This window comes from Falco cherrug, chromosome 20 (assembly GCF_023634085.1).
Source record: "Falco cherrug isolate bFalChe1 chromosome 20, bFalChe1.pri, whole genome shotgun sequence".
Lineage (NCBI taxonomy): Eukaryota > Metazoa > Chordata > Aves > Falconiformes > Falconidae > Falco > Falco cherrug.
Genome location: NC_073716.1, coordinates 5,595,306 through 5,618,979, shown reverse-complemented (window position 1 = coordinate 5,618,979; position 23,674 = coordinate 5,595,306). Strand labels below are relative to the sequence as shown.

The 23,674-nt window shown below is 51.7% G+C and overlaps 1 protein-coding gene across 1 annotated transcript in view; it reads right to left on the bottom strand.

Annotated features, from left to right (window-relative positions):
- Nucleotides 1–9,172: 9,172 nt before the first annotated feature.
- The window catches only part of IGF2BP1 (insulin like growth factor 2 mRNA binding protein 1), a 29,704-nt gene continuing 15,202 nt past the window's right edge, over nucleotides 9,173–23,674 (bottom strand). The window contains exons 3-15 of the mRNA XM_005440048.3: nucleotides 16,553–16,601; nucleotides 15,990–16,041; nucleotides 15,143–15,206; nucleotides 13,207–13,488; nucleotides 12,397–12,531; nucleotides 12,032–12,154; nucleotides 11,433–11,568; nucleotides 11,215–11,337; nucleotides 10,781–10,897; nucleotides 10,518–10,592; nucleotides 10,118–10,249; nucleotides 9,813–9,926; nucleotides 9,173–9,397 (exon numbers count right to left, since the gene is read on the bottom strand). Of these exons, the coding sequence (XP_005440105.2) occupies nucleotides 9,305–9,397; nucleotides 9,813–9,926; nucleotides 10,118–10,249; nucleotides 10,518–10,592; nucleotides 10,781–10,897; nucleotides 11,215–11,337; nucleotides 11,433–11,568; nucleotides 12,032–12,154; nucleotides 12,397–12,531; nucleotides 13,207–13,488; nucleotides 15,143–15,206; nucleotides 15,990–16,041; nucleotides 16,553–16,601 (1,495 nt within the window). The 3' untranslated portion in view covers nucleotides 9,173–9,304. The remainder of the gene's footprint in view (nucleotides 9,398–9,812; nucleotides 9,927–10,117; nucleotides 10,250–10,517; nucleotides 10,593–10,780; nucleotides 10,898–11,214; nucleotides 11,338–11,432; nucleotides 11,569–12,031; nucleotides 12,155–12,396; nucleotides 12,532–13,206; nucleotides 13,489–15,142; nucleotides 15,207–15,989; nucleotides 16,042–16,552; nucleotides 16,602–23,674) is intronic.

Below are 23,674 nucleotides of genomic sequence, written 5' to 3'. Positions count from 1 at the left end.
CGGGAGGGTCCTGAGGCTGCAGCGCCGTTGGGGAGCGGCACTGATGCTGAACGACGCGGCTGCATCCCGGCGAGGGGGGAGTGGACTTTACCTCTCCCAGCACCCCCGGGCAAGAAAACGGTATTATTTATTCCTCCAGACCCCATTAAATCACGATAGCGGCCCCGTCTGGGTGCTACCGGCACCGAGGACAGGCCAGAGCATCCTCTGGGGCGGCCCCGAGCTTCACTGCTGCACCCACGCTCACTCCCAACCCTCGTTTCCCCCCCGTTATTATTTCTCTGGGGTTTCTCCATTTCCCCTTTATCTCCTTTCCCCCTCTATTTCCTCTATTTGCCCTTTATTTATCTTGCTCCCCCCTCTATTTCCCATTTATTTCTCTATTTTTTCTCTATTCCCCTTTATTTATCCTTGTCCCCTCTATTTCCCCTTTATTTTTACTATTTCCCCCTTCTGTTTTTCCCTTTATTTCCCCTTGTTTTTCCTCTATTTCCTTCTTGTGTTTTTCCCTCTACTTCCCCCTTCTGTTTTTCCATTTCCCACCTTTATTTATTTTTCCTCTATTTCCCCTCTTTCTCCATTTCCCCCTCTATCCCCCTTTTTTTTTCTCCTATTTCACCACTTTATTTCTTTTTTCCTCCCCCCAACTCCAGAAAAACACACAAACACTTTTTTTTTTTTGCTTGTTTGTTGTTTTTTTTCTTTTATTTTTAAAAATGAAACAGTGGAGTGAAGCGGTTTGTGGCAAAAAAAAAAAAAAAAAAAAAAGAAACAACCTCACTGGAAGAGAAATGGAGCCCACGTCCATCCATAATCCCAAACTCCACATCCAAGCCAACAAACTGCCTCACGCGAGGGGACAAGGAAGAACACGGATTAGAAGAGGCAAGGAGGAGAGGGAGGGGGGAAAAGGCAAAAGGAAACAAATCAGCTGAAAAGAGGAAAAACAATATCATTACAGGAAAGTACAATTATTTTTTTCTGAATAGCCTGAAATTGTACTGGGGCAGCTGCCGGAAGAAGTAGCACCCTTGGGTGCACCCAGCCGGTGGATGAGGAGGTGCTGGGTGCTCCCAGCATCAGGGTGCAGTGATGCGGCACCCCAAATTCAGCTCGATCACCCTCCTCATGCTGCCATCAACCCGCTGCCGCTGTCCCGCCCCAAAAAGCTGCTGGCAAAAAAAATAAAAAAACAACCCCTCGACTGCAATTCCCCCAGCAAGAAATGGGGTTCAGCCCCGCCGGGCTGGGGGAGCGAGGAGGATAGAGGTGTACTGCTGATGGACGTAGTAAATATCCAAGTTCAAAAGGAAAAAAAAAAATAATGGAAGATTGAGCATAAAAAAAAAAAATCAGTCACAACCAAACATTTCGGACTGCTGAGGTCTGGAGCTTTTACAACTAATGACCACTTTAAAGTGAAAAGAAAGCCCATAAATTCTATTTTTAAAGAACATTTTTCTTTGGAAAAAGAGAGTAATTTTTTTTTTCCCCTAAACTACAGCATATGGAGTTGCCACTACCTAGTTTTTAATCTATTGTCACTAAGAGGTAGATAAACAAAAATGAATTGGTTATATAGAAGGTCGTGCCCCGGGTCTGACGTGCGGCAAAGCTGAGGGACTCCACGGGCACTGGCCGCTCGGGCTCTCAGGAAAACCTCGGGCTTCACGGGGGGTTTCGCCTCCTCCGGAGCCACCCTAAAATCTGCCGGGTTCAATGTGGCTGCAGGAGCTGGAGCCGGCGGAGGCAGCAGTGGCACGGGGGGTCGCAGTTTAGGGCCAGATTTCCTCCTGAAGTCAAGGAATTTGATCCCGAGATGAATCCAGATGCGCGTCGAATGAACCAATGCAATGAACTGCTGGGTAACGAACGCTTGCACCAATTACGGCCATTTTAAGGATTACTTTCTGCCCTGATACCGGTCAATCCCATTGTTTTCCTGGGATGATCCACCAACAGCAACGGGAGAGCCCAGTGAGCCCAGTGCCGTTCCCTGCCTCCTGCCTCTGCCACAGGCAGCTCTGCCAGGGCCATGCTCTGGGTCAGCCCTTCCCATCCCAAAACATCAACAAACTCCTTACCACTGGACTTCGTGTTGCTTTGCAGAGACCAATTCCTAAACTGGCCCAAAAAAATGGCTTCAGTTCTGTCATACATCCTGACTCCTGGGGCTTAAGTTAATATTTTATTTTTTTTAAGCAAAAAATCTCTTTCGGTGTTACGCTCATGCTGATCTGCAGCACCCAAATGCTTTCCACAGTTCATAACCCACCGCTCTGCCACACCAGCAGGGATGGGCTGCTGCCCTCATCTAGCAGAGCATCCCACCACTACGGTCTGGCGGAGCATCCCGTCATGGTCCAGCAGAGCATCCCACTACCACGGTCCAGCAGAGCATCCCACCACAGCACGCCTCAGCATCCCACTACCACGGTCCAGCAGAGCATCCCACTACCATGGTCCAGCAAAGCATCCCACCACAGCATGGCAGAGCATCCCACTACCACGGCATGGCACAGCATCCCACCATGGCATGGCACAGCATTCCACTACCATGGTCTAGCAAAGCATCCCACTACCACGGTAGCAGAGCATCCACCACGGCATGGCACAGCATCCCACCGCCATGCCCTGGCAGAGCATCCTGGCGCTGCTGTGCCCCGCCGCCACTCAGAGAGGTATTTGTCTTCAACAAAAAACTAAAGAATTCTGTAACGTACAGTAAAGCAGCAGGGATCCAACACGCATCCAAGCCAACCCAGGGCTGACTTCTCAAGGGGTCCAACTCAGCCACTATCCCATCCCACCACCCTCCTGGCATCCTCCAGAGCCTTCCTCATCAGCTCTCCTCTTCCTCTTCTACGAGGCAGCTCTCCCTAACAGCGAGGCAATAAGCCAAGACACCAAAACTGCCTCCCCACCAGCCAGGAGCATCTCTGCTGAGCTCAGGGGTGCCAAAGGCCAGGTCCTGCCACGGAGGGTGGCAAGGGACCCCCCGTCCATCCCTTAGGGATCCCTGTCAGCTCTGAGGTAGTTTGCACGTGTACGTTTCCAGCTCGCAGCACCTGCACGGTCTCAAAAAAAAAAATTCATGATTTAAGAGCCTCAGACTGGTTTCGCTCTGCTCTGGATTTCTTCCACAATCACAAATGAGTTTTTAAAAAAGAAATAAAATTTACCAAAAAAAAGAAAAAAAAAGAAAGAAAACTGAACAAAAATAAGAAGAAAGGCTGATTCGACCGAATGCGGACACATCTCTCTTCCCCGCCACGCGCTGCCAATGCGGAGCTGCCGCCGGGCATCCCAAATTCATTCTAGCCCTGAACGTTATCACCAAGCACCCGCGCCGAGGGCACTTCCCAAGCACTGTGTACCTGGCACGTGGCCACCCACCTCCAACCAGCAGACCGAAGCCTCCCGAGCTCCAGCACCACTCAATCCTGCTGCCCCATCACCACTCCCAGCTCCCAAAGTAAATCCATAGCCAAATTCTGCACCCTCCGGCCAGAAAAGACCACAGCCAGACTCGGCACGGCACAGCCCGAGCGGCTGCTGGCAGCCAGGGTGTTACGAGGATGCTTAAATATTTCCGTGCCCTCTCAGGAGAATACACATTTCACAGGATCACACCAATTTCATCCAAACAAAACAAAAAGCTACAATGGAAAAAAGAAATTAAAAACAACCAGGAAAAAAAAACAGAACAAAAAAAAAATCAAAAAACCCCCAACCCTCGGTTACTAAATTCTCTGAAAATAAGAAAGTTCCAAAAATATCAAAAGCCTATGTTGTGTGGACCAGCAGGGGACAGGGAGGGAAGACCTACATCAATAAAAAGAAATTAAATTAAAGAAATGTCTTCAACTGTCTTATAGCAAGTCTGCGTTTCTGATCCTTTTTTCAAAGTCTAGAAAACACTCAGAATAGTTGGAGCTAGAAATTAAAAAAGATTTTTTTTTTCTGGCACTGATTAACTACCTGACTAACTTTTACTGCTTTCTTCTTTTTTTTTCTTTTTTTTTTTTAATGCACTAAAAAAATAAAAACAAACCCAAAACCTAATGCCCAGGAAACATAAAACGTAGCTTAGAGGCAGTTTCTCTTCAATATTTACAATGGATTTTCCTCTAGTTTGAATCCTAGGACCCTTCCACACTTGCCAGCCGGGTCGGGCTGCAGGGAGGGTGCACGGCCCTGGCATTGCTGCCGAGCCCACAGATGCTCGTAGCGACCGAGAAAGTGTTCAGAGCTTGGAAGAAACATTAGCTGTTATTTTGGGGAATTTTTTTTTCTACTTTTTCTCTCTTTTTTTCTCCACCTGAATGGCAAAAGAAAACACTGATAGTATTAAAACGAGGCAAACCCCCAAATCCAAGTCTCTCCGTAGCGCAGCGGCGGCTCGTTCCAGCGATGCTTTGCACGGTATACGGCACCAAGGAGCACCAAGTGCTTCCGAGACGTGAATCTGTTCATCCTCACACCGGCCCCGAGGTAGGCGAGCAGCACTGCCCCAGCCGGGGGAAACTGAGGCACGGAGAAGTGCTTTGCTTGCTTGCTTTCCTTTTTGCCCTGGCACGATCCAGCGAGCAGAAACCCATTTCACCCTGTTTTCCACTCCTGCCCGGAGGCTCCCTGTGGCCCCCTGCCCCAAATTAAAAGCTCCACATCCTTCCCCACCCCACGGACAAGGACACTTCAGGACAGCAGCCGACCCTCCACACACCCCAGGATGGGGCAGTGCCAGGGCTGCTCCTTGCTCATGGGGAAAAAGAAAATTAATTTAATTTAAATAATAAAAAAAATAATAAACCCAGATTGTTTCTGCTAAGATGAAAACAAGGCAGAGGGGAGCTGGCAGCGCCGCTCACCCCCTCCGTGCAGAGGTTTCCCCTAAATTACCTTTTATTCTGGCTCAAAGAGAGCAGCGAGAGGAGCTGCCACAGGGCCTGGCATCCTTCTCGCTTGCTTTTGGGGTTCACTAAAGCTTTTTTTTTCCTGCTTATTCATTCCAGGTCTGATCCAAGGTTCGCTCGTGTCTCCTGCCACCCACCTCACCGGCCAGCCACACCAGGGATCCCGGTTTATCCCGCTTTCACTATTCCCAGCTCAGCTTGGCTTCGGAGAAAGATGGGAGATGCTTGGAGGAGTCTTCCTTACTGCAAATCACTTTTATATAAATAATTTCTCTTGGGAAAACAAAAGATTCCCAAAAAAAAAAAAAAAAAAAAAAAAAAAAAAGCACCGATCACTCCTACTTTACGGCAGCGGGACCGGCTTGGGGGTGGGAAAAAGCATCAAAGGTTTCCCTGAATCATCAGATTTTAGGTCAAGATCTTCTCACTGCAACAACCAGATCAACAGGACTGGGGGTGCTTGGGGTAGGATCTGGGGTTTGGTTTTTTTTGTGGTTTTTTTTATCCCTCAATGATACAGTTTGAACCAGTTATCAAAAACGCTTGCTGTCAGAAAAGACAATTATAATCACCGATGTCTGAATACACTGTTCTGTGCAAGGCTGGAAAAAAAAAAAAAAGTAGAGAGCCAGAGATTTCAAGTAATAAGAAACCATTTTTCCTAGGACAAATGCTAGTCTTCCTTAAAAAAAAAAATAAAAAAAAAAGAAAAATTAAAAAAACAATGAGGAAAACCCCATGAAGCCCCTCTCCCACCACCCCGAGGGGCAGGAGCTGCCTGCAGGGTGCTGCCAAGCCCTGGTTTTGCTCCTTTAACCCCAAATTTATGGGAAAAAAAGGGTCAGTGCTTCCCTACTGCCAGTGACAAGCCGGACCTTGCGCCCCTCGCTCCCCCAAAGTGTTTGCGGAGGAGATGCGTGGGCCAGGGCGATGGGGACGGTAGTGCCCGTCACTCCCAAATTCACTACCACCACTGAATATTTTATATTTTTTAACTACCGTGCAAGCAAGGGTCATTTTCTTGCAAGTACGGTGAAAAATAGCAAGGTGGGACTTAAAAAAAACACCCCGTGAACCGTTTAGAGCAGGCAGAGAGGTTCAAGCCCATCAGTCCTCAGGGTTAGATTCATCCTCTCTCTCCTTGATGTGCGTTTATATAAAAAAAATTGGCTCCCATTAATTTCTCTCTCTCTCTCCTTCTCACTTTTTTTTTTTTTTTAATTGCTTATCCTCGGTAAAACGGAGGCAAATCTCTGTAAAATATTTAACAGCATCATAGTGGAGAAGATGGTTCGACGCTGCCTCCGTGGCAACACAGGAGGCCAATTTGTTTGGGTTCTGGGATATATATAAATATATATATAAATATAAATATATATATATAAATATATATATATATGGCTTCCAAGTGCTTGAAAAAAAAATTGCCTGAGCTGGTGTGGTTTAAATACCAGCAGACCCCGTATACCCCACTTTGCATAGTCAACGCTGCCTAGCAGTCCATCCTTGCATCCCTGGGAGTGGAAGACTTCTGATTCCAAAGCTCTTTAATAATTTGTTTTCTCGATGGAGCTGGATTGAAAAAGGCCTTTCAGCCAGTGGCAGGTTTTGGTTGGGTTTTCTTAAATTTAATTAAAAAAAAAAAAAAAAGAAAAAAAAAAAAAGAAAAGGAAGAAATTACGTTTTTCCAATTGAAAAAGTTGGTGGGCTCCAATTTGTCCAAGGTCTCGAAGAGTCGCGACATCTGACAGCTCTTGTGTTGTGAAACTCATTAACTGGCTTGAAAAGGCCAAAAAAAAAAAGAAGCTGCTGCCATCTTTTCCACTATGTCTGAAATTCCTGTCGTTCTCCATAGAGAGCTCATAACACTTGGTTACCTGCACATAACTCCTGGCTCATAAGAAATTATGAAACTTAACTTCTCTTTTCATTAAAAAAATAAAATATTCAAGACTATCAGCTTTTATATAAAATATCAGCAAGCCCCAAAAAAAAAAAAAAAATCAATTGCTGAGGTAACTTCATACCTTGAGGTAGCTTTTTTTTTTCTTTTCTCTTCTTTTTTTTTTTTTCTTTTTTTTTTCTTTTTTTTTCTCTCATTGCTCAAACACACAGCAATACCTGGCCTTCCCCCACATTTCCCTGTTGTTGCAATGGTTTAACGGACAGTAACTGCTGCCATGTTCCCTTATCAACGAACCACCCGCTTTCCTGATGCTCCATGAGCTGAATTTTCAAGCCGGGTTTGGCTTTGGAGGATGCGCCCAGGAAAACGCCTGCTCGAGCGGGAGGACTGGTCTCCAGAAAATGAACAGGTAAAAGCATCAGTGCGAGGTTTTTTTATCCCAAATTCCCTCCTTTTAGCCTCAAATTGGCTCACCTGGGGGGGTGCTCCCAGGTCTCCTCCCACCCAGTGGGTGTGGGATCCCTAAAATTAATCCCAATTTTGCTTTTCCACCCTCCCGCTCCAATTTGCGGGAAAATCAGCATAAAACCACATTTTGGCTGGATTTGCAGCAGAAGAAACATGGTGTGGGGGCTTGGCTGGGGGCTGCCCCAGCCCCACCATGGAGACAAGACCTTGCCCCACGTGGAAGAGGCGATGGTAGCAGTTACTGTCCCTTCTAAATACTCAATATTAAAAACAAATCATTAAAATATATCTAAAATATAAAATCCACATAAGAGTGACGGGAATCAGTAACCATATTACATTCGTTTGACGTATATATTTGGTATGGTCTCATGAGAACAGTTATTCTTACTGCAGAAAGAAGGGTGGTGGATGGTGGTTTGTTGTGTTTTGTTGTGTTTTTTTTAAATAATTGAAAAAATATTTTTATGAACTGATATAAAATGTGCCAAATTTCAAGAATATTTTTTCCCCACCTACAGAGATTTGGAGGGGAGGGAATAAGACACAAATAGCCCCAGGGAGTTTGGGGGGGCTGGTACCTCCCCAGCTTGCTAACAGCAGTATTGAAAACCCCCGTATTCCCCGTGGCTGAGCCCCCGCAGGCTCCGGCGGGACCTGGGGGCACAATCTTCCTGCTCCGGGTGGGGACCGAGGCCGAGGGCAGCTGGCAGAGGACACGGCAAAGGAGTTGGGCACAAAACCAGCCCCGGTCAGCGGCAAAGCCGAGTCCCCTGCAGCTGCGCATCTCCCCGCGGCACCCCTCAACCCCTCCGACTCCCTCCCGACCCCCCCGACCATTCTGCAAGCATTTTGTTCCCATAATCTGATTACTAAAGAGATGAAAATTAATGCAATGTTTCCTACCAAACAGGGGTTTTCTTTGCGCTTTTTTTTTTTTTTTTTTTTTTTTTTTTGTGGTGGTGGTTTATTGCTGTTGCTTGAAGGGAGGAGGGAAAAGCAAAAGCCCTTCCATTGCCCCTGCCCTTCCCCGGAAAATTTGCCTCATCTCTAGGACTGGTCGTCACCTCTGCAGCGGAGATCACTGATAAAAACAGTCGCATGTCCCGTTTCTGCCATTATTTCATAGGCTTCAAAAAAAAATTTTTTTTTTAAATTTTCTTTCTTTAAACTAACCTAAGATGAAAAGAAACATTCAAACAATGGAAAGAAAAAAAAAAAATCATCCTGGAAAATAGAGGTGCTCTCCTGGCTTCTAAGGCTTTGCAAGGCACTGCACTGCAGGCAGCACAGGCAGGAGGAATCCTGCCCTCCCACCTGCCCGCTGGTGGTTCTGAGACTGGAGCGGTGCAGAGCTCCCAAGGGACCCAATCCGTTTGGTGCTAAGGTGGGGGGGTTATCATTTTTATTCCCCCCCCCCCCCCCCCCCCAGTGGATCTCATTACCAATAATTTCATAAAAATCCACTGGAATTTCTCTTTACAAAAAAAAAAAAAAAAAGGGGGAAAAAATCAAAATTAAATGCTCCAAAAGGCTTAACGTCGTTCTAGGAATATCCACCAGCTGCAGGGAGGGAGGGAGCGAGCAAGGGGTCGGGGAGACGCAGCCACCGGGTGCCCCAGCTGGGACGGGACCCCCAGAGGCTACTTAAATGAGTGGGCAAATGCTGCACCCATGAGAGGGGACGCAGTGCCGCGGTGGCCACGGCTTCACCGCACCGTCATCCCCGCGCACCCAGCGCTGCACCAGCCGGCCTGGCGTGTTGCAGCACCTCTCGCTTCATTTAAGTAGCTGTCCCGGCACGTGGAGCTAAAAATGGATCCAATTTTTTTTTTTTTTTTTTTTTTTTTTTTTTTCCTTACCCTAGCCATCTACCTTGGAAGCCAATCAAACTGCCTTTTAATCTCAATTGGTTAATGAAAAAATTAGCATCTGTCTACGGTAACTGATTCCCAGCCACTCTTAAGCCCGGCATTGGCTTGTTCTGCTTTTCACGTTTGTGTAGGTGCTGCTCTTATTTCCTCCGCGCTTGTGTCTGGCCGCTCTGTCCCTTCTGGTGCTGCTGCTTCACCTGGGCCAGGATGTCTCGGATCTTGCGCTGAGCCATCTGCGGGTGAGAAGAGCAAGGTGGGGAGCTGGGGGGAACCCCAGGGCCAGCCAGACCCCAGGGGTGAGGGAAATGGCTTTGCACGTTGTGACAGATGCTGCCGCGTTCAGCACGGCTGGCTGAAGTGGCTCCGGGAAGTCCCTTCCTGCCCTGTTTTTAGCGTGGTTTCCTCCAGAAGTCGGGTTTGGGAGGTCACACTCTCCACGTGCACGCTCTCCCATGGCTCTCCCTGCTTCCCCACCATCCCAACACCATCACCCACGGCAAAGGGCACAGCTCACCCTCACCCACTTCTGCAACCACCACCAGACAGGCGTGGAAAACACTTTGACAAGAGATGACGCATATGGACACACCACCATATGAGCCATCAGAGAATCCACTAGTACTAGCACAGGAGCTGCTGGGGCCGTACCTGGCTGGCGTAGAAGTGCCCAATGATCTTCACGATGACCTGCTCATTCTCGTCAGGGGTCTGGTCCCGTGGCACCACCACCTCTGCTGCTGTCAGGTTCTGCAGCTCATTGACCTGTGGGGAAGGGGCAGAGACGACCCTGTTGTGCCATGCAGGAAGGACGAGCACCTTTGGCAAATCCCAGCCCATCCCCCGGGAAACCCATCCCTGGGATGTCCCCAGGCACTGGCGCAAAGCAGCCACCCTCCCAGGGATGTTCTCTCGCAGGGTGCTCCCACCCCCATCCAAGCATCGCTTCTGCTTACGGTTTTGCCCCCTTTGCCGATGACCCTGCCCGCGGCCGAGGCGGGGACCCGGATGTGCGTCTCCAGCTTCACTTCTTCCTTCGGTCCAAAGAAGTTCTCCTCCTTCAGCTTCCCGTAAATCCTGCCCTGTGCCTGCGGAGGGGAGGGAGCACGGAATCAGGTGCCATCTGAGATGTCTTAGCCCAGCGTGTCCCCACTGGCTCAGTGGGTCTCCACCCCTGAGATCTGGGATGGGACAGCATCCCACCAAATCCCAGTTCCTTGGGGTTTCAAACCAGCTCAGCCCCTGGGAAAGATGATGCTGGGTTTACCCAGCCACAGGCTGGGGGGCTCAAAATAGGGGCCACCCCCCCTGCTCCTCCCCCCGCATCCCCCGCAATGACGGTCGCGCAGGGGGCACCTTGAACTGAGCCTCTGGAGGGCCCGTGATGACGACCATGCGCACTTTGGAGTCCGGCGTCTCTGGAGGGGCAATCTGGAGCGGGGAGAGAGATGGGGGCTGCGGCACGGAGTGGCACAGGCAGGGTGGCAGCCATGCCCTCCCTTCCCCACACTACAGGATCGGGCCCCCAGCCCAACCGCCTAGGGTTTTCCAGGTGGTTTCCCCAGCCCCTGCCTTCCGGAGGTGCTGGCAGAGGGGGGTTCTCCACCGGGCAGCCCTACCTTGATAGAGGCACTTGCAAACCGGGAGAGCTGCTTGATGTGCTGGCCCTTCTTGCCGATGATGGCACCGACCGCCTGCGCGGGGATGAAGACATGCACCGTCTCCTGCTCCGGAGGCTGCAGGTACAGTGTCACCAGTCAGGGCTCAGTACCACCACCGGGATCAAGGATCCAAGTCCCCTTCCAAGTGATGCCTCAACCTCTCCCAAGGGCACAGGGCTGAGCCACTGCCAGACCCTGTGGGGTCTGAGCACCTTCACCACGTTTGCAATAGTTTAGAAGACCAGATCCTGCACCCATGCTGGACCTGACCTGCCTGCTGAGCGCAGGGGGTGCTGGAGGCATAACCCTGCCCATTGCAAGGGTCTCCTCCATGCAGGGGACATCCCCAAGCCTGACGCAGAAGCAGTTGGAGCTGTCTGGTGTTCACCTACCATGAAGGAGCTGTATGGCGCGGCCCCAGAGACGCTGCTCGGTGGAGGAGGTACCGCGTTGGAGGAGGCAGGGAAGAGGCCAACTGCAGCCAAGTTAAGGCCAGGGATGAGGTGAGATTGCAACTGAGGGCGAGAGCAGACAAATGCACATTGCTTTGATCAGGGCATCCTCCTGGAGAGCCCGCATCAGCTGAGATGCTGGACCAAACCCCACTCACACTCATGGCGGCCACGTCGTTCTCGTAGGCTTCCCTCACTTTCTTCATGATCTCCTGCTCCGCTTTGCAGCAGTTCTCAATGGAGCCCTTCACCGTGATGGTCCTTTCAGGGTTGTACAGAGTCAGGTCCTGCAAGCTGATGGGAAAGCCAGCATCAGCACCCCACCAGCCCTACACCCGGTACTCTGGTCCTTCTGATGGGTGCTACTGGGGTGCTGGGGACACAGGATGCCACTGCCACTGTGTACTGGTCCCAGGCAGGGCAGGGGCCAACATCATGGTTTGTACTGCAAAGTCCACTCTGCCTTCTCCAAACACAGGGCTTATGAGTAAAACCCCAGTCCTGGCCATCAGCCCAGCCAGTACCGAGTTCTGCAGCCCTGAAGAGATGGGGAGGGGACACCAAAGGGACAGGGAGAGGAATACAGAAAATATAAAGCCAAGATTTTTCAAGAGAGCTTTGGGGAGTAAAGCACCCACATCACAGGCTGGCTTCTAGCTGACAGACTCATCACATTACCCATCCCCTCATCCTCCCCATCCTCCCCAGGCTGAGGAAAAGCTGTCCTGGTTTCCCCAAAGGGAGCGAAGAGCCTTACGATGAGATGGTGATTTTTGTCTCCGTGTCCTGCTCCACTTTCTTCAAGTTTCGTCCTTCTTTGCCAATCAGGCGCCCCACAAAGTTGTTATGGGCCAAGATTTTCAGAGGCACTTCATCAGCTCTTGAGAGAAGAATGGGGAAAAAATCCAACGTGAAGGATTAGTACAGCCAGAAGAGGAGGGATTTGGTACAGAGGGGTGGGGGAAGCTCAGATCCCCTTGCTTGGAGTCCTTGGGTCCCCCAAACCAAAGCTCCCGCACACCTGGGAGCATCATACGGCTCTGGGCATTACGATGGTACCACAGCCCAGCGAAGAGCCACAGATGGGACACGGGTGCACAGCAAGGCAGGGGGAAAGCTTACGTCTTGGTGTCCTTCGCCTCTTTCTGCATGATCTCCAAAATCATCTTGCAGGCGGCAGAGCAGCCCTCAGGGGTGGAGTGGATACTGATGGCTTTTTCTGCAGCTCCCGCATTTTCTTTCCGGTGCACGTCGATCCTGCAAGCACGGGATGGGCGCTGGGGTGGGGGGAGCAGCTCTGCGGCTTGCCGGCAGCGTGAGCACCCACTGCTCCACTCCCCATGAACCGCCTGGAGCTCACACTCGACTGTAAGGTTATATGCACCCAGGGAAGGCAAGAGGAGTTAATTCTGGGCTCGACACTCAACATGGACGCAGCAGCTAGAAGGTCACATCACAGACATCCAAATAAGGCATCAGCATCTACTTATTTTAAGCAACAGGAGTGATTAAGTGGTGGAACAAGCACGTGCCTGGGGGACGGGGTGGGTTGTCCATCACTTCACGTCTTAGATAAAGCCTTCCTTGGGGGACAAGAGCCATAGCCAGCAAGTTCATGGGGCAAATGCCAGAGCAAGCAGGTGATGCTCGACAAGCTTGGACTAAATGAGACTGGCTGAAGCAGCAACCTCCCCGCACACCTGCCTGGGTCCTGTCCCAGCCAAGGCAGCCCTGGCAAACGGAGACACACAGGGAAGCACAGCCAGAGAGCCTGGCTGGGACAGGGTGAGGGAAGGTGGTTCCTGGACATGCCACCCTACCCGGCGGGAGAGCCAGAGTGGCCTCAAATAGCCCATTCTTGGATAAGAATCCAGCCTCCTAAATCAGTGCACACCACAAGGCACAAACCAGCACGTAGGAGAACGGACTCACTTGGACTGCGTCTGCTTGGTGATGTTCCTGATGGTGGCCCCTTCCTTGCCAATGATGGCACCCACGTACTGGGTGGGCACCAGGAGACGGAGGGGGATATCCACTGGCTGCTGCTTGACCGGTGCCCCCGCAGTGACGGGGGAGCCCTGCCTGGGAGCACCGCGCACCCCAAAGCCGCCCCGCCGCCCGTTCTCCGGCCCTTGCATGGACTGCTCGTCGGGGATGTAGGAGACCTTCAGCGCGTGGTTCTCCAGCTGGTGCCCATTCAGCTTCATGATGGCTCTGGAAGGGGAGAAGGGGTTGGGGTCATGCTCCCACACCGAGCAGCAGTGCAGCAGGTCAGCCCAGAATGGGCCAAGCCCTCCCTGGTGTAACGCCTGGCAAGCAAGCACCCGGAGTGGGGAAAGGAGACATCACTGACGCGGTGGGGACCCGGCAGGACTTCCCACCCAGCCTGGATGAGCCAAAGTATTTTGAAGGGACCCTCTCCGAGCACCCACGGCAAGGACAGGATTGTGCAGGGAGCGATTCCCGCATCTCCTCAGCCGTATGATTTTTGTCCGGTATCTCAAAGCCGTCCCCTGGCAGGACTTCAGGGACTGCAAGGGCTGGACGCTGTCGGTAGATGGGGCTGGCAGCAAGAGCAAAGCGACGGCTTTGGCCACCGCTCTCCAGCTCCTTCAAACCTCCCCGGCTCTCTACCGAGGCAACCCAAACTGCAGCTCTCCAGAAAGTGGTCAGTGACTCAACTCTTGCAAAAAAAAGAAAAACAAAAAACAAACAAACAAAAAAAAACACAACAAAAAAAAACCCCACCCTAAATCTGGCTGGAAAGAGACTGTCCCTGCTAGCTGCCCCATCTCTGCAGGACATGCAGGGATCAGAGATGCTCAATGAAACACATATCCACAGAGGAGGAAAGAGCCAGAGGGAAGGGCTGCAGATCTGAGAGCAAAACTACTTGCACAAAACTCTTGCTGAGTGCTTCCTGGCAAAAGAAATTCAAAATACTTCATCTTATGGGGTGTAAAGTGCAGGGCTGGTGCGGATGAGCAAGAGACAGGACAAACCAGGAGTGTTCCCCTTGCTGGGCTCCATGGCCAGACCCTGCCCCATCTCCTTACAGAAAGTAAAACACGATAGCGGTTCCGCCGTGATGGTTTGCTGCGGTCACACAAGCAACCGCAGCAAATTTGGGTTTGACAGCTGAAGTATTATCGGCCAGGCGGCCATTTGGAAGCTGACGCTTTGGCAGAGTGACCACAGGCGACGTCCCAGGAGACAGCAGCGCGGCCACAGCGGCCACATTTGACACGCGCCTGCCTCAGCGACGGAAACCTTCCCGGATCAAAACCTATCCATCAATCCCCGCTCTCCTCCAGGCTGCCCTCCAAGGAAAGCGCTGCTCCCGTTCCTTTCCAGAGCCCTTCCGTGGGGCAAAAGGAAAGCGAAATAAACAGCGGTGAAAACCCAATTAATTTTCCATTTGCATTTAGTGCAAAGCCCGGTCTTCCCCGGGCAGGACGGGGAAGGGAGCTGCAAGTCTCCACATGAGCCATCAGCCTGAGAGGACACGTGCTGCCTGATGCTTGCCAGCTCCTATGATATTTGCTCTCATTAACTTTTTCTGGAGACATAATCCCTGAAATCATATAAGTACAAGAAAATCTCCACTTTTCCTTGAGCAAAACGTTACGGTTTTACTCTCTGAACTGCAGAGAAAAGCCTAAAAACTCGGGTGTTCATCTGAAGGTGAAGGAATTCAGAGCTCGGGGAGGGTGTCCTCAAAGATTTGCTGCATTTTTAGCCAAAATGGAGGAATTCTGGGGTAATCTGACTCCCAGCACTGGAAATCCTCTTTTCTGCAGGCAGGGAAGGGGCCAGAGCAGCAGCAGGGAGGGCAGCCCGAGCTCCCGAGGGAGCACAGGGCACTTACTGCCTGGTCTGCTCCCGGTTGGCGTAGGTGACATTGACAACAGCCGTCTCGCTGTCCGTGTTCACTGCGAGCAAAAGAGGCAGAAATTAGAGAGGCAGTGCAAACATCTCTGACCAAAGCCCCCTGAAAAAGCTGAGACACCGTCTCAGACAAGCCCCCACTCAGACAAGTCCCTTCCAGGGCTCCCCAGGGATTTGCGAACATTTTTCTCCTGCAAGGGAGAAGAGTGTCCGAGGACTCACCCTGGGCAGCACAGACCCTCCTGCCTTATTTGAAGGATCCCGATGTGCCGTTGCGCCCTGCAGCAAAGCCACCAAAGCCAACTCCACCCTGCCATCCCTCGCTGGAGCCCAGGGAGGGTCCCAGGAGCTCCTCCAAGCCCTCCTTTCCATTTCTAGGAGGGTTATGGTAACTCTACTCTCATTAAACATCCCACGGGCAACATTAAACCTCCTGTCTCAACTGATCGCCATTAGAGGCTGAGATAAAATCTGCCGAGTGGAGACAGATAGTCCCCGGGCAGCCTCGGGAGAGCATCCCGCATCTTCCCCCAAAGCAGCTGCAGGGGGGTACCCACAGGTGCGGTGGGAACAATGCTGACCCGGACCCGATGCAGGGACGGACACCCACATGAGCTGCCCAAAGCCACCTCACGGGACTCATCTTTTAGCAACAGGGAACAAAAAACAAGCCCCAGCAACCAGGCTGAGACCTCTTGACATCTTCAGCCACGGCTTCTGCTGACAAAGGAAAACCACATGTCCATCCTCGCCCTTCTCCCCCCTCCCAAAAAAAAAGAGCTGGGGCAGAAAATATCTTAAATACAGCTTCTTGTTTTCAGTCCTACCTTGCTCGCAGTTTTCTACAGTGCCATACTGGGCTAGCAAGCCATCCAGAACCTGGAAAAAGGAGCAAGAAAACCCCACTTTATGCTGGGATTGTCAGGACAGATCAAGGAAATACAATCAATCAATAAAGGCAGCTTTCTAATCATTAAGACTTCACAAGCAATTAGATGAAGGAAGCTCCTGCCTACTCCAGGACGCTGGAGCAAGAGGCCTTGGAGCCTGCCTGGGGGGGGAAAAGAAGAAAAGAAGAAAAAAAGAGTCAGGGAAAAGTCCCAGCAGCCAGCAGGAAGAAAGGATCCGGTTTGTTCCTTATACAATAGATAAATCATATATCCCTGTTATTAATGGGGATTTTTGTTGGTGTAGCTTACATTGCTTCTACCAGTTGAATTTACTCCTGTAATGGAAGAGGAATAAGCTACGTGGACGCAAGGGCTGAGTATAATTAGACCAAATTAACAACTAAGAAAAGGAAAAATAGACTTTAATCCCAAGTACAGAAACCTGAGGCAGGGAATTAGTCTGTAAATCTGACCTACACTTCTCCACTTGCTCCTCTTACCTCCCATCGCAGCTGGGGTGGGATGTTTCGGATTTGAATTTTCCGGCTCCTGAAATAAATGAAAAGCGATTAAAAAGCAGATTTGGTGTCCGAAACGTGGCTGTCTTGCATTGAGCTGTTGCACATTGATGTATCTAATCAAGTTTTGCATTTCCATACACTACCAGGATTTCTGATGGCTTTTGGCTAATTACACCCAGCCCGGTCGGTGCTGGATTTATGCCGGGAGCTTCTCCAAGAACAATGTGCCAAAAATCCCCCCAACCCTTCGGGACTGGCTGGAGCCCTAATGCGGGCATGGCTGGAAAGGCAGAGACTTTAGCTAGATTAAATAGAAGGATTAGTACACAAAAAGGGAGCCGTGTGCTCATGCAGCCTGCCCTCCTGCAGCGGAGGCATGAAGGAACGACCCTTGGGATGCCACCAACCGCTGGCGGGAGCTGCTGGAGCATCACTGCCGCAGCCAAAAACCCGGCTGAATTTTAACCGGGGAGGCCAAGGCACGGGCATCACAGCTTCCCCACTCAGGCTGCTTCCCCACTCACATTTTTGGCTCTTCCCAACCTCACTTTTCCCAAAATAGAAACTCTTTTTTTAATTCTGATGCCAAATTTGCCCCGGGGGTGCTGTCCCCCCACCCACCCCTCACCGTGCAGCTGCTGCAGACAGCTGAGAGCAGCCGTGGGCTCGTCCGGCGGCACCGGCACACAGCCATGCCACCACGGCTGCCGGCACCCCAACGTGCTGCTGGACACCGCAAAAGCCCCCACCTAAAGACAATGACACCTTTAGGCATCCAAAGCTATGAAGGACGCAGCTTTGTAGGCACAACTCGCCTGCAAACAAGGGCCAACCCCCAAGGATGGCTGGTCCTCCCCACCAGCCTCTCTTCTTCACGAATAACCAAAACCACTGAATTTTAAGATGCCTAAGGAAAAGGAAGATAAATGCCATGACCACGGCAGGCAGCTCAGCGCTGGCAGCACTATATTGGGTAAATACCCTCGGACCTGCTCACGACAGACCCAGGCTTCAAATTCAAAGTATTTATGACTGCGTGGAATAATCCAAAAAAAGGAGAGAAAATGAGATTCCAGATCCTTATCTTCTAATTACACAACTTCAGAAGGTGGCTCAGCTCATTTGTCAATGAGAAGAAATCGTCTCCGCATGAAATGGCTGAAAGCCATTGGTGTGATTTAGCCACGCAGGTAAGGATCCCTCCTCAGTCCCTTCATCCCGCCAGGTAAAAGCAGCTGCCTCGAGCATCCCCTCTGATCCGCGCTGCCAATGCAAACCCACACACATCAAAATCCTCGAAAGGGCTGGTCTGGCCAGTTGGTTTTAAACAAAACCAGAACTGACGTTTCCCAAAGTCACCAAAGACTTCCCAAAGGTTCAGACCAGAGGGATGGGATGGCCAGATTTGGGGTGGCTCTCCCCTCCAAAAGTCAAAATGAGCACAAAAAAGAAAGATTTCCAGCGGTCCCACCAGCTCAGCCGCTGGGAAGGCTCTGAAACACCAAAATTTGTTGCTACAACACATGCAGACCAGGCGGGTGAGGAAAAAGAAACCAAACCAGCCTTAAAATCACAGTGTGTTGGGGGGGGCTGCAGAAAGCAGAGGCTGGGGGGGGGGATGCTCTGAAACCAGATCTCTCGTTTACATGTTAATCCGCATCCCAAAATGAATGGGAGAGAGATTAAGAAATTCAGAATGCAAAGAATGTCACAGTCCAGGGAGGGTCAAAAGGATTTGAAGTGATAGAGGAAACCCCGTAGGTCTCCCACCGCCCACCCCTGCCACGGAAACTTCTCCAGATAGCTACAAGCATCTGCATGGGCAGAGCATGTGTTCTGCACATACGTGACCAGAATCAAACGTGCTATGGAGAGAAAAGAGCCGTTTATGTTCCCACACCGTAATTCTGCTGGTGGCATCTAATTGTCTCCCCCTAAAAAAAAAAAAAATAATAATTAAAAAAACACAAAAATCGATCTCCTTTTCTGAGCTTGCTGGAGCATCTGCCCGGGCAGAGCATCACCCACATACGCGCCGGCCAGGAAAGGTGCAGGGCTGCTGTGCGCCTCGCCAGGGCTCCTGTGCTTTTATTAATATGTTAATTAACCGGTAATTCCTCCCATCGCGACTATACCACTGGGATTATTTGCCGCTCGTAACAGCCTCCAGCTCGTAACAGCCTCCATCGCTGACAGATATTAAATCCCACCGAGGCCACGCCGAGAGGGGAAGATGGGTCTTTTTTCAGCCCAACGGGCTGAGCTGCACAGCACAGAGCAGGTTCCCCCGAAATCCCAGGATGAGCCGGCAGCCTGGAGCCTTCCCTCCTGGCCCATCTCCATCGGTGCCCACCGTGCCCCAGGGAGGGCGGAATCGGGGCCGCATCCGTCACCCTTCGGTGAGGTCCGGCTCGACACAGCGTTGCCCCACGGTGGGTGGAAACCTCCCCCTTCGACGAGCAGCCGAATCTGGCTCCGTCCAAGCACTCGGCAGTGGCTGTGGTTAGAATTACAGAGGAAGTCATGAATAAATAAACCCCGCTATTTGCTTTGCCAGAAGCAGGTCCTGCTGTATTTAAATCCTCGTCGCAAAATGCCGCTCTTCACACCACCAAACACGACAGCCCCGGTTCTGCCCGCTCCCACCTCCGCACCAAGCAGAGCTTTACTCCAAATAAATAACTCCGCAAGACGGCAATTCCCTGGTTTTTATTCATGATGTGCCAAAGGCAGGCGCTACTCCCTCCCGCGCCGCGAAGAGCTCTCGCAGCCTCTGCTCACCGACCTCAGCTGGCAGCCAGGACCCGCACTCGTGCCCCTCAGGCCAGCAGGAGCCACGGACCAGCCCCGGCACCCCCAGCCCACAGGAGGAGGCAAGAGCTCTGCTGGACACTGCTCATCCTACACCGAAGGCAGGAGCCTCCCAGATCCTGGGGGTGAGCTGGAACAGACTGATCAACCTGGTTAAAAAAAAAAAAAAGTCTATTCTCAAATCCGGCCAGTTCCTGCACATGCTGGTGGCTTTTTTTCATTAAAAAAAAAAAAAAGCCAGGGGAGGAAGAGGAGGGCGAACAGCTGCAGGGCTGGAAGGGAGAGAGAGAGGACCCACGGGTCCCAGGGACAGATCCCGGTGTTAGTCTCCTCCTGCTCCGTGCCGATGATGCTATTTGGGATAATCGGATTTTAGCATCCTGCTACGTCTGTTCTTCAACCCTCAAAAACCTGCCAACATGCCCGGCAGCCCCGTGCGGACCTGCTGTCTCTCTGAGCAGGCAAAGCAAGACCTTTGGAACCTCCTGACACTACCAGTAAACCCTCCCTGGACGTGTGTTGGGCTCGCTGGGGAGAAAAAACCACCCACCCCGGGGCACCCCGACTGTAACAGGAGGTGGTGGTAGGACCCACATCATGGAGCCACACCACAGATGAGCATCCTGGGTCAGTCCCTCATTACCCCCAAGCAGGGGAATCACCCAAATCTGCTCCATCCAAGGCTTCCCTCAGGTTTTCCTTCAGCCAGCTCTTTAAAGAGCTCAACACACCAACAGGTTAAGCCTCACTGGGAGAAAAAGCAAAGGGATGGAGCAAAGGGATGGAGCAAAGGGATGGAGCAAAGGGATGGAGCAAAGGGATGGAGCAAAGCACCATGGAACAAACTGGGAGAATCCAGGAAAGGGACTGGGGATCCTGCAGTACCTGGGCACTGCAGAGATGTCTCACCCCGCCACGCTGCACCCACTGATACCATGTGGGTCAAACCCAAAGATTACCAGGAGGAACCTCTTCTCCAGAAGGGAGAAACGGAGCTGAAACAGGGAAAACTAGCAGCAAAGGAAAGCCTCGTTCATTCAGAAAACACCCACTGCTGGTCTCCGACAGCCCCGGAGCCAGCTGGAAACCACTCTGTGTCCCTAACGCACCTGGAGTCCCCCCAAGCCCACACGGCATCGCTGGCTCTCGGTGCCACGTCGGCAGCCACATCCTCAGAGCTGTGCACCCTCGGGTGCTCATGGCACATCACCAGCATGAACAGAGTGGTACCTGCAGCTGCCTTCACACAAAACCCTCATCACCGAGGGAGGCAAAATGGTCACTAAGAATCCCGCATTAAGTCTTGAGGTGGTTTGGGGTTTTTTGTTTTGGTTTTTAATTTTTAAATCTCACTGGGAAATATCCAAGTGCGGATTCAGCCATCAGGATCCACCTTCTCTCACCCTTGGATGCATCCCCAGAGATCGCCTTCGAGAGGGTGGCCAGAGCCTCCCGCTTAATTAAGAATCTGCTGGTAATTCCCTGGAGCAGACTGGCACAGTGGCAGCAGTGGCAGGGACCCAAGAAAGGGGCACTAGCTAGTTAGGAGCAGGCAGCCTGGCCGGGGGCCAGCAGGAGGCTGGGGCTGGCCGCCACGAGCCAAAGGCGACGGCAAAGCAGCATCGGCAAAGCAGCATCCGCACAGCCCGGCCTCGCTGGAGGGTTCCCTCCCTCTTGCATGAGCCCCATGGGGTGCTTGAGGCGATGCTTTGGAGGGGCAGAGCTGATCCTCGATCCTCGCTGCACCACCAGCACCGGCACACCCCTGCCACCCGTGCTGTCACCTCCTCCCAAGAAAGTTTTGGTCACAGGTCCCAGCCGAGACAAGAGCTGCTCTCGCCCAGCACAGAAAGCTGAGAGATGTCCGGAGAGGAGCATCCCCGCACCCACAGCCGCTAGGTGGGTTGGCAGCGGAGCAGGGGATAAAAGTGCCTCTCTCCTTCGCACCCCGCGGATGCGCCTCCTTCCCTGGCCTCGCGGCACACGGAGCCCCGTGGCGCAGGCAGGGGCTGGCCGACGGACTGGCGTTATTTTGCCAATGGGATTTGATGTCAAGCATCACTGGTGCTGGCAGATGGAGGCGGCTGGTGGGATTGGCACAGTGGGCACGGGAGGAGAGGAGGACGGAGGGTGCAGGGTGCCCAGGTCACCCCAGCTATTGCCCTCTGGGCGCTTAGCCCTGAACAACATTCCCTGTGATCTGCAGGGAACACCCACAGCTGCCTGCGTTACCAGTGCACGATGCTCAGCAAAACTCATCTTTAGGGAATGGCAACAGCCCCCATGCACAGGGGGACCCTCAGCAGTGAAACAGCCCCACAGCGTGGCTATTTCCAGCACAGCCAGCCCCACAGATTTCCTTCCTCTTCCCCCACCTGTCCAGGTTTTGTCAGGACAACTTGATTTCTCTTTAGCCCCAAAGCAAGGGGCTGATTTAGCGAACCTCTGCTAGAGAAAGGACCAACTCCAAGCACCACAGCATGAGCCACCGGTCCTCTGCCCCGCATTGCTCTGCATTAGGGTGTCAGCAATGGCTCTGCAGTCACACCAGAGCCACACACACCCCAGACACTCTCTGCAGGATGCTGGCTACAGCATCTCCCTTAGATCCAACACCTCCTGGACCTTCTCTGTCCCCTACCATGTATTCCTCAAAGCAGAGGTGACTACAGGCACCAAGATGCTGAGGGACCAAGTGCCAATGGCAAGGTACGGCCAGGCTCAGGGCTCTCCCCTACCCCCAGCACCAACCCTGTCCTGGCCATCTCCCACCAAAACCATTTATGCAGCTCCTTGGGGCAGGAGGAGGACGGCCAAAGCCAGAGACATGGCGGGACATACTAGAATTGAACAACATTAATGATGGCTTTTCAATCAAATGCAAATGTTATGCAAATTTGGGGGCTGAAAACACAGTGCATCCCTGATTCAATTAACAGCATTTCATTTATCTAGTTAGGCTTTGATTCAGGAAAGCACTTAATCCTGTGCTTAATGTGTTGTTGTTGTTGTTTTTTAATGTTTTAAACATTTTTAAATAGGAAAATGTGGTTGCTAAGACACAAACGTTGCCAGGGGGACTTGGAGAAAAGTTGTAGCAGAAATTACTTGCTTTTCCCTTATAAATTGATAGGCTTTCAATTTGCCGGCATTTCCACGAAGCAGGAATATTATCCCTAAACTCCCTTCACTGGCAAGGAAACAAAAGCACAAAAAAAGGAGGCACCTGCTAGAAGCCCACAGCAGGTTCCTACCACACCTCTGAGCACAACCCAGCACCGTCTGCTTGCGTGGAGCGGACGGGATCTGCCCCCAGGCTTTAGCCACGCCACCTCTGAGCTGCCATCTTCCGCGCTGCCCTCCAAGCCAAACACATCCCTGGGCTTCCCCACGTGCTGGTCAGCGGTTGTGCCATTAAACCCACTGACACACGGACATCCCAGCAGGACCAGGCACGTGAGGTCCCGGCTGGAAGCACTGACACACTGGCAAGGCAGGGAAGAGCCACATGCCGAACTGACCAGATGATGCTCAAGCAAGGCCAGCGATCCCAATTCCCTCCTCAAACCCAGCACTACTAAGGTCTGAGTCGCACCTAAGCAGAGACAGATATCTGAATATTTTTTTCTGACCCCAGACCTCCCAACCCAGCTCCTCCCAGAGGTGCAGCAGGTCCAGGTCGGACATTCAGAACCTTTGTGGTTTGGAAGAAAAAACTCAATGCGGGACAGAGAGAAACCAACGAAAAGTCTTCCCCTGACTCTGCAAAAAGCCTAAAACCAGAGCTCTGAGATTTGGAGGCATCGCATTTGTTTTGAGCACTAATGTCTCAATGATCAAGAATATTCAATTTGAGCATATAAGTTAAAAAAACACAGATCTGGGCTAGCATTTCCTAGAGTTTGGCAGGTGAGCCCAAAATCAAGGGCATTTTTTTTAAGAGCACTGAATCGTGCTCCCAGCGTTAAGGTCATTACTGCCTTCTCCGCCATGCTGCTCCTCATCACTGGTCCCCGCACTGCAGCATGGCCCAGGTTCACCTTACCCCTCTTGGGCCCGTTGCTTCAAAGCCTGGCTTCGCTGCTGAAGCTGTGTCTGAGGTAGATCTGGACTATGAGCTGGGCTGTGACGTGGGACAGGTCCGGCAGTCCCACAGAGCAAGAAAAAAAAAAAAAAAAGTGGTAGAATCCCATCAAAAAGCCCCAAACAGTTGCACAGGATGCAAGAGGGATGGAACAGGAAAAGGAGAGCATCCCTTTTCTTGTCCTGGAAAGGGACCCAGCTTGCAAC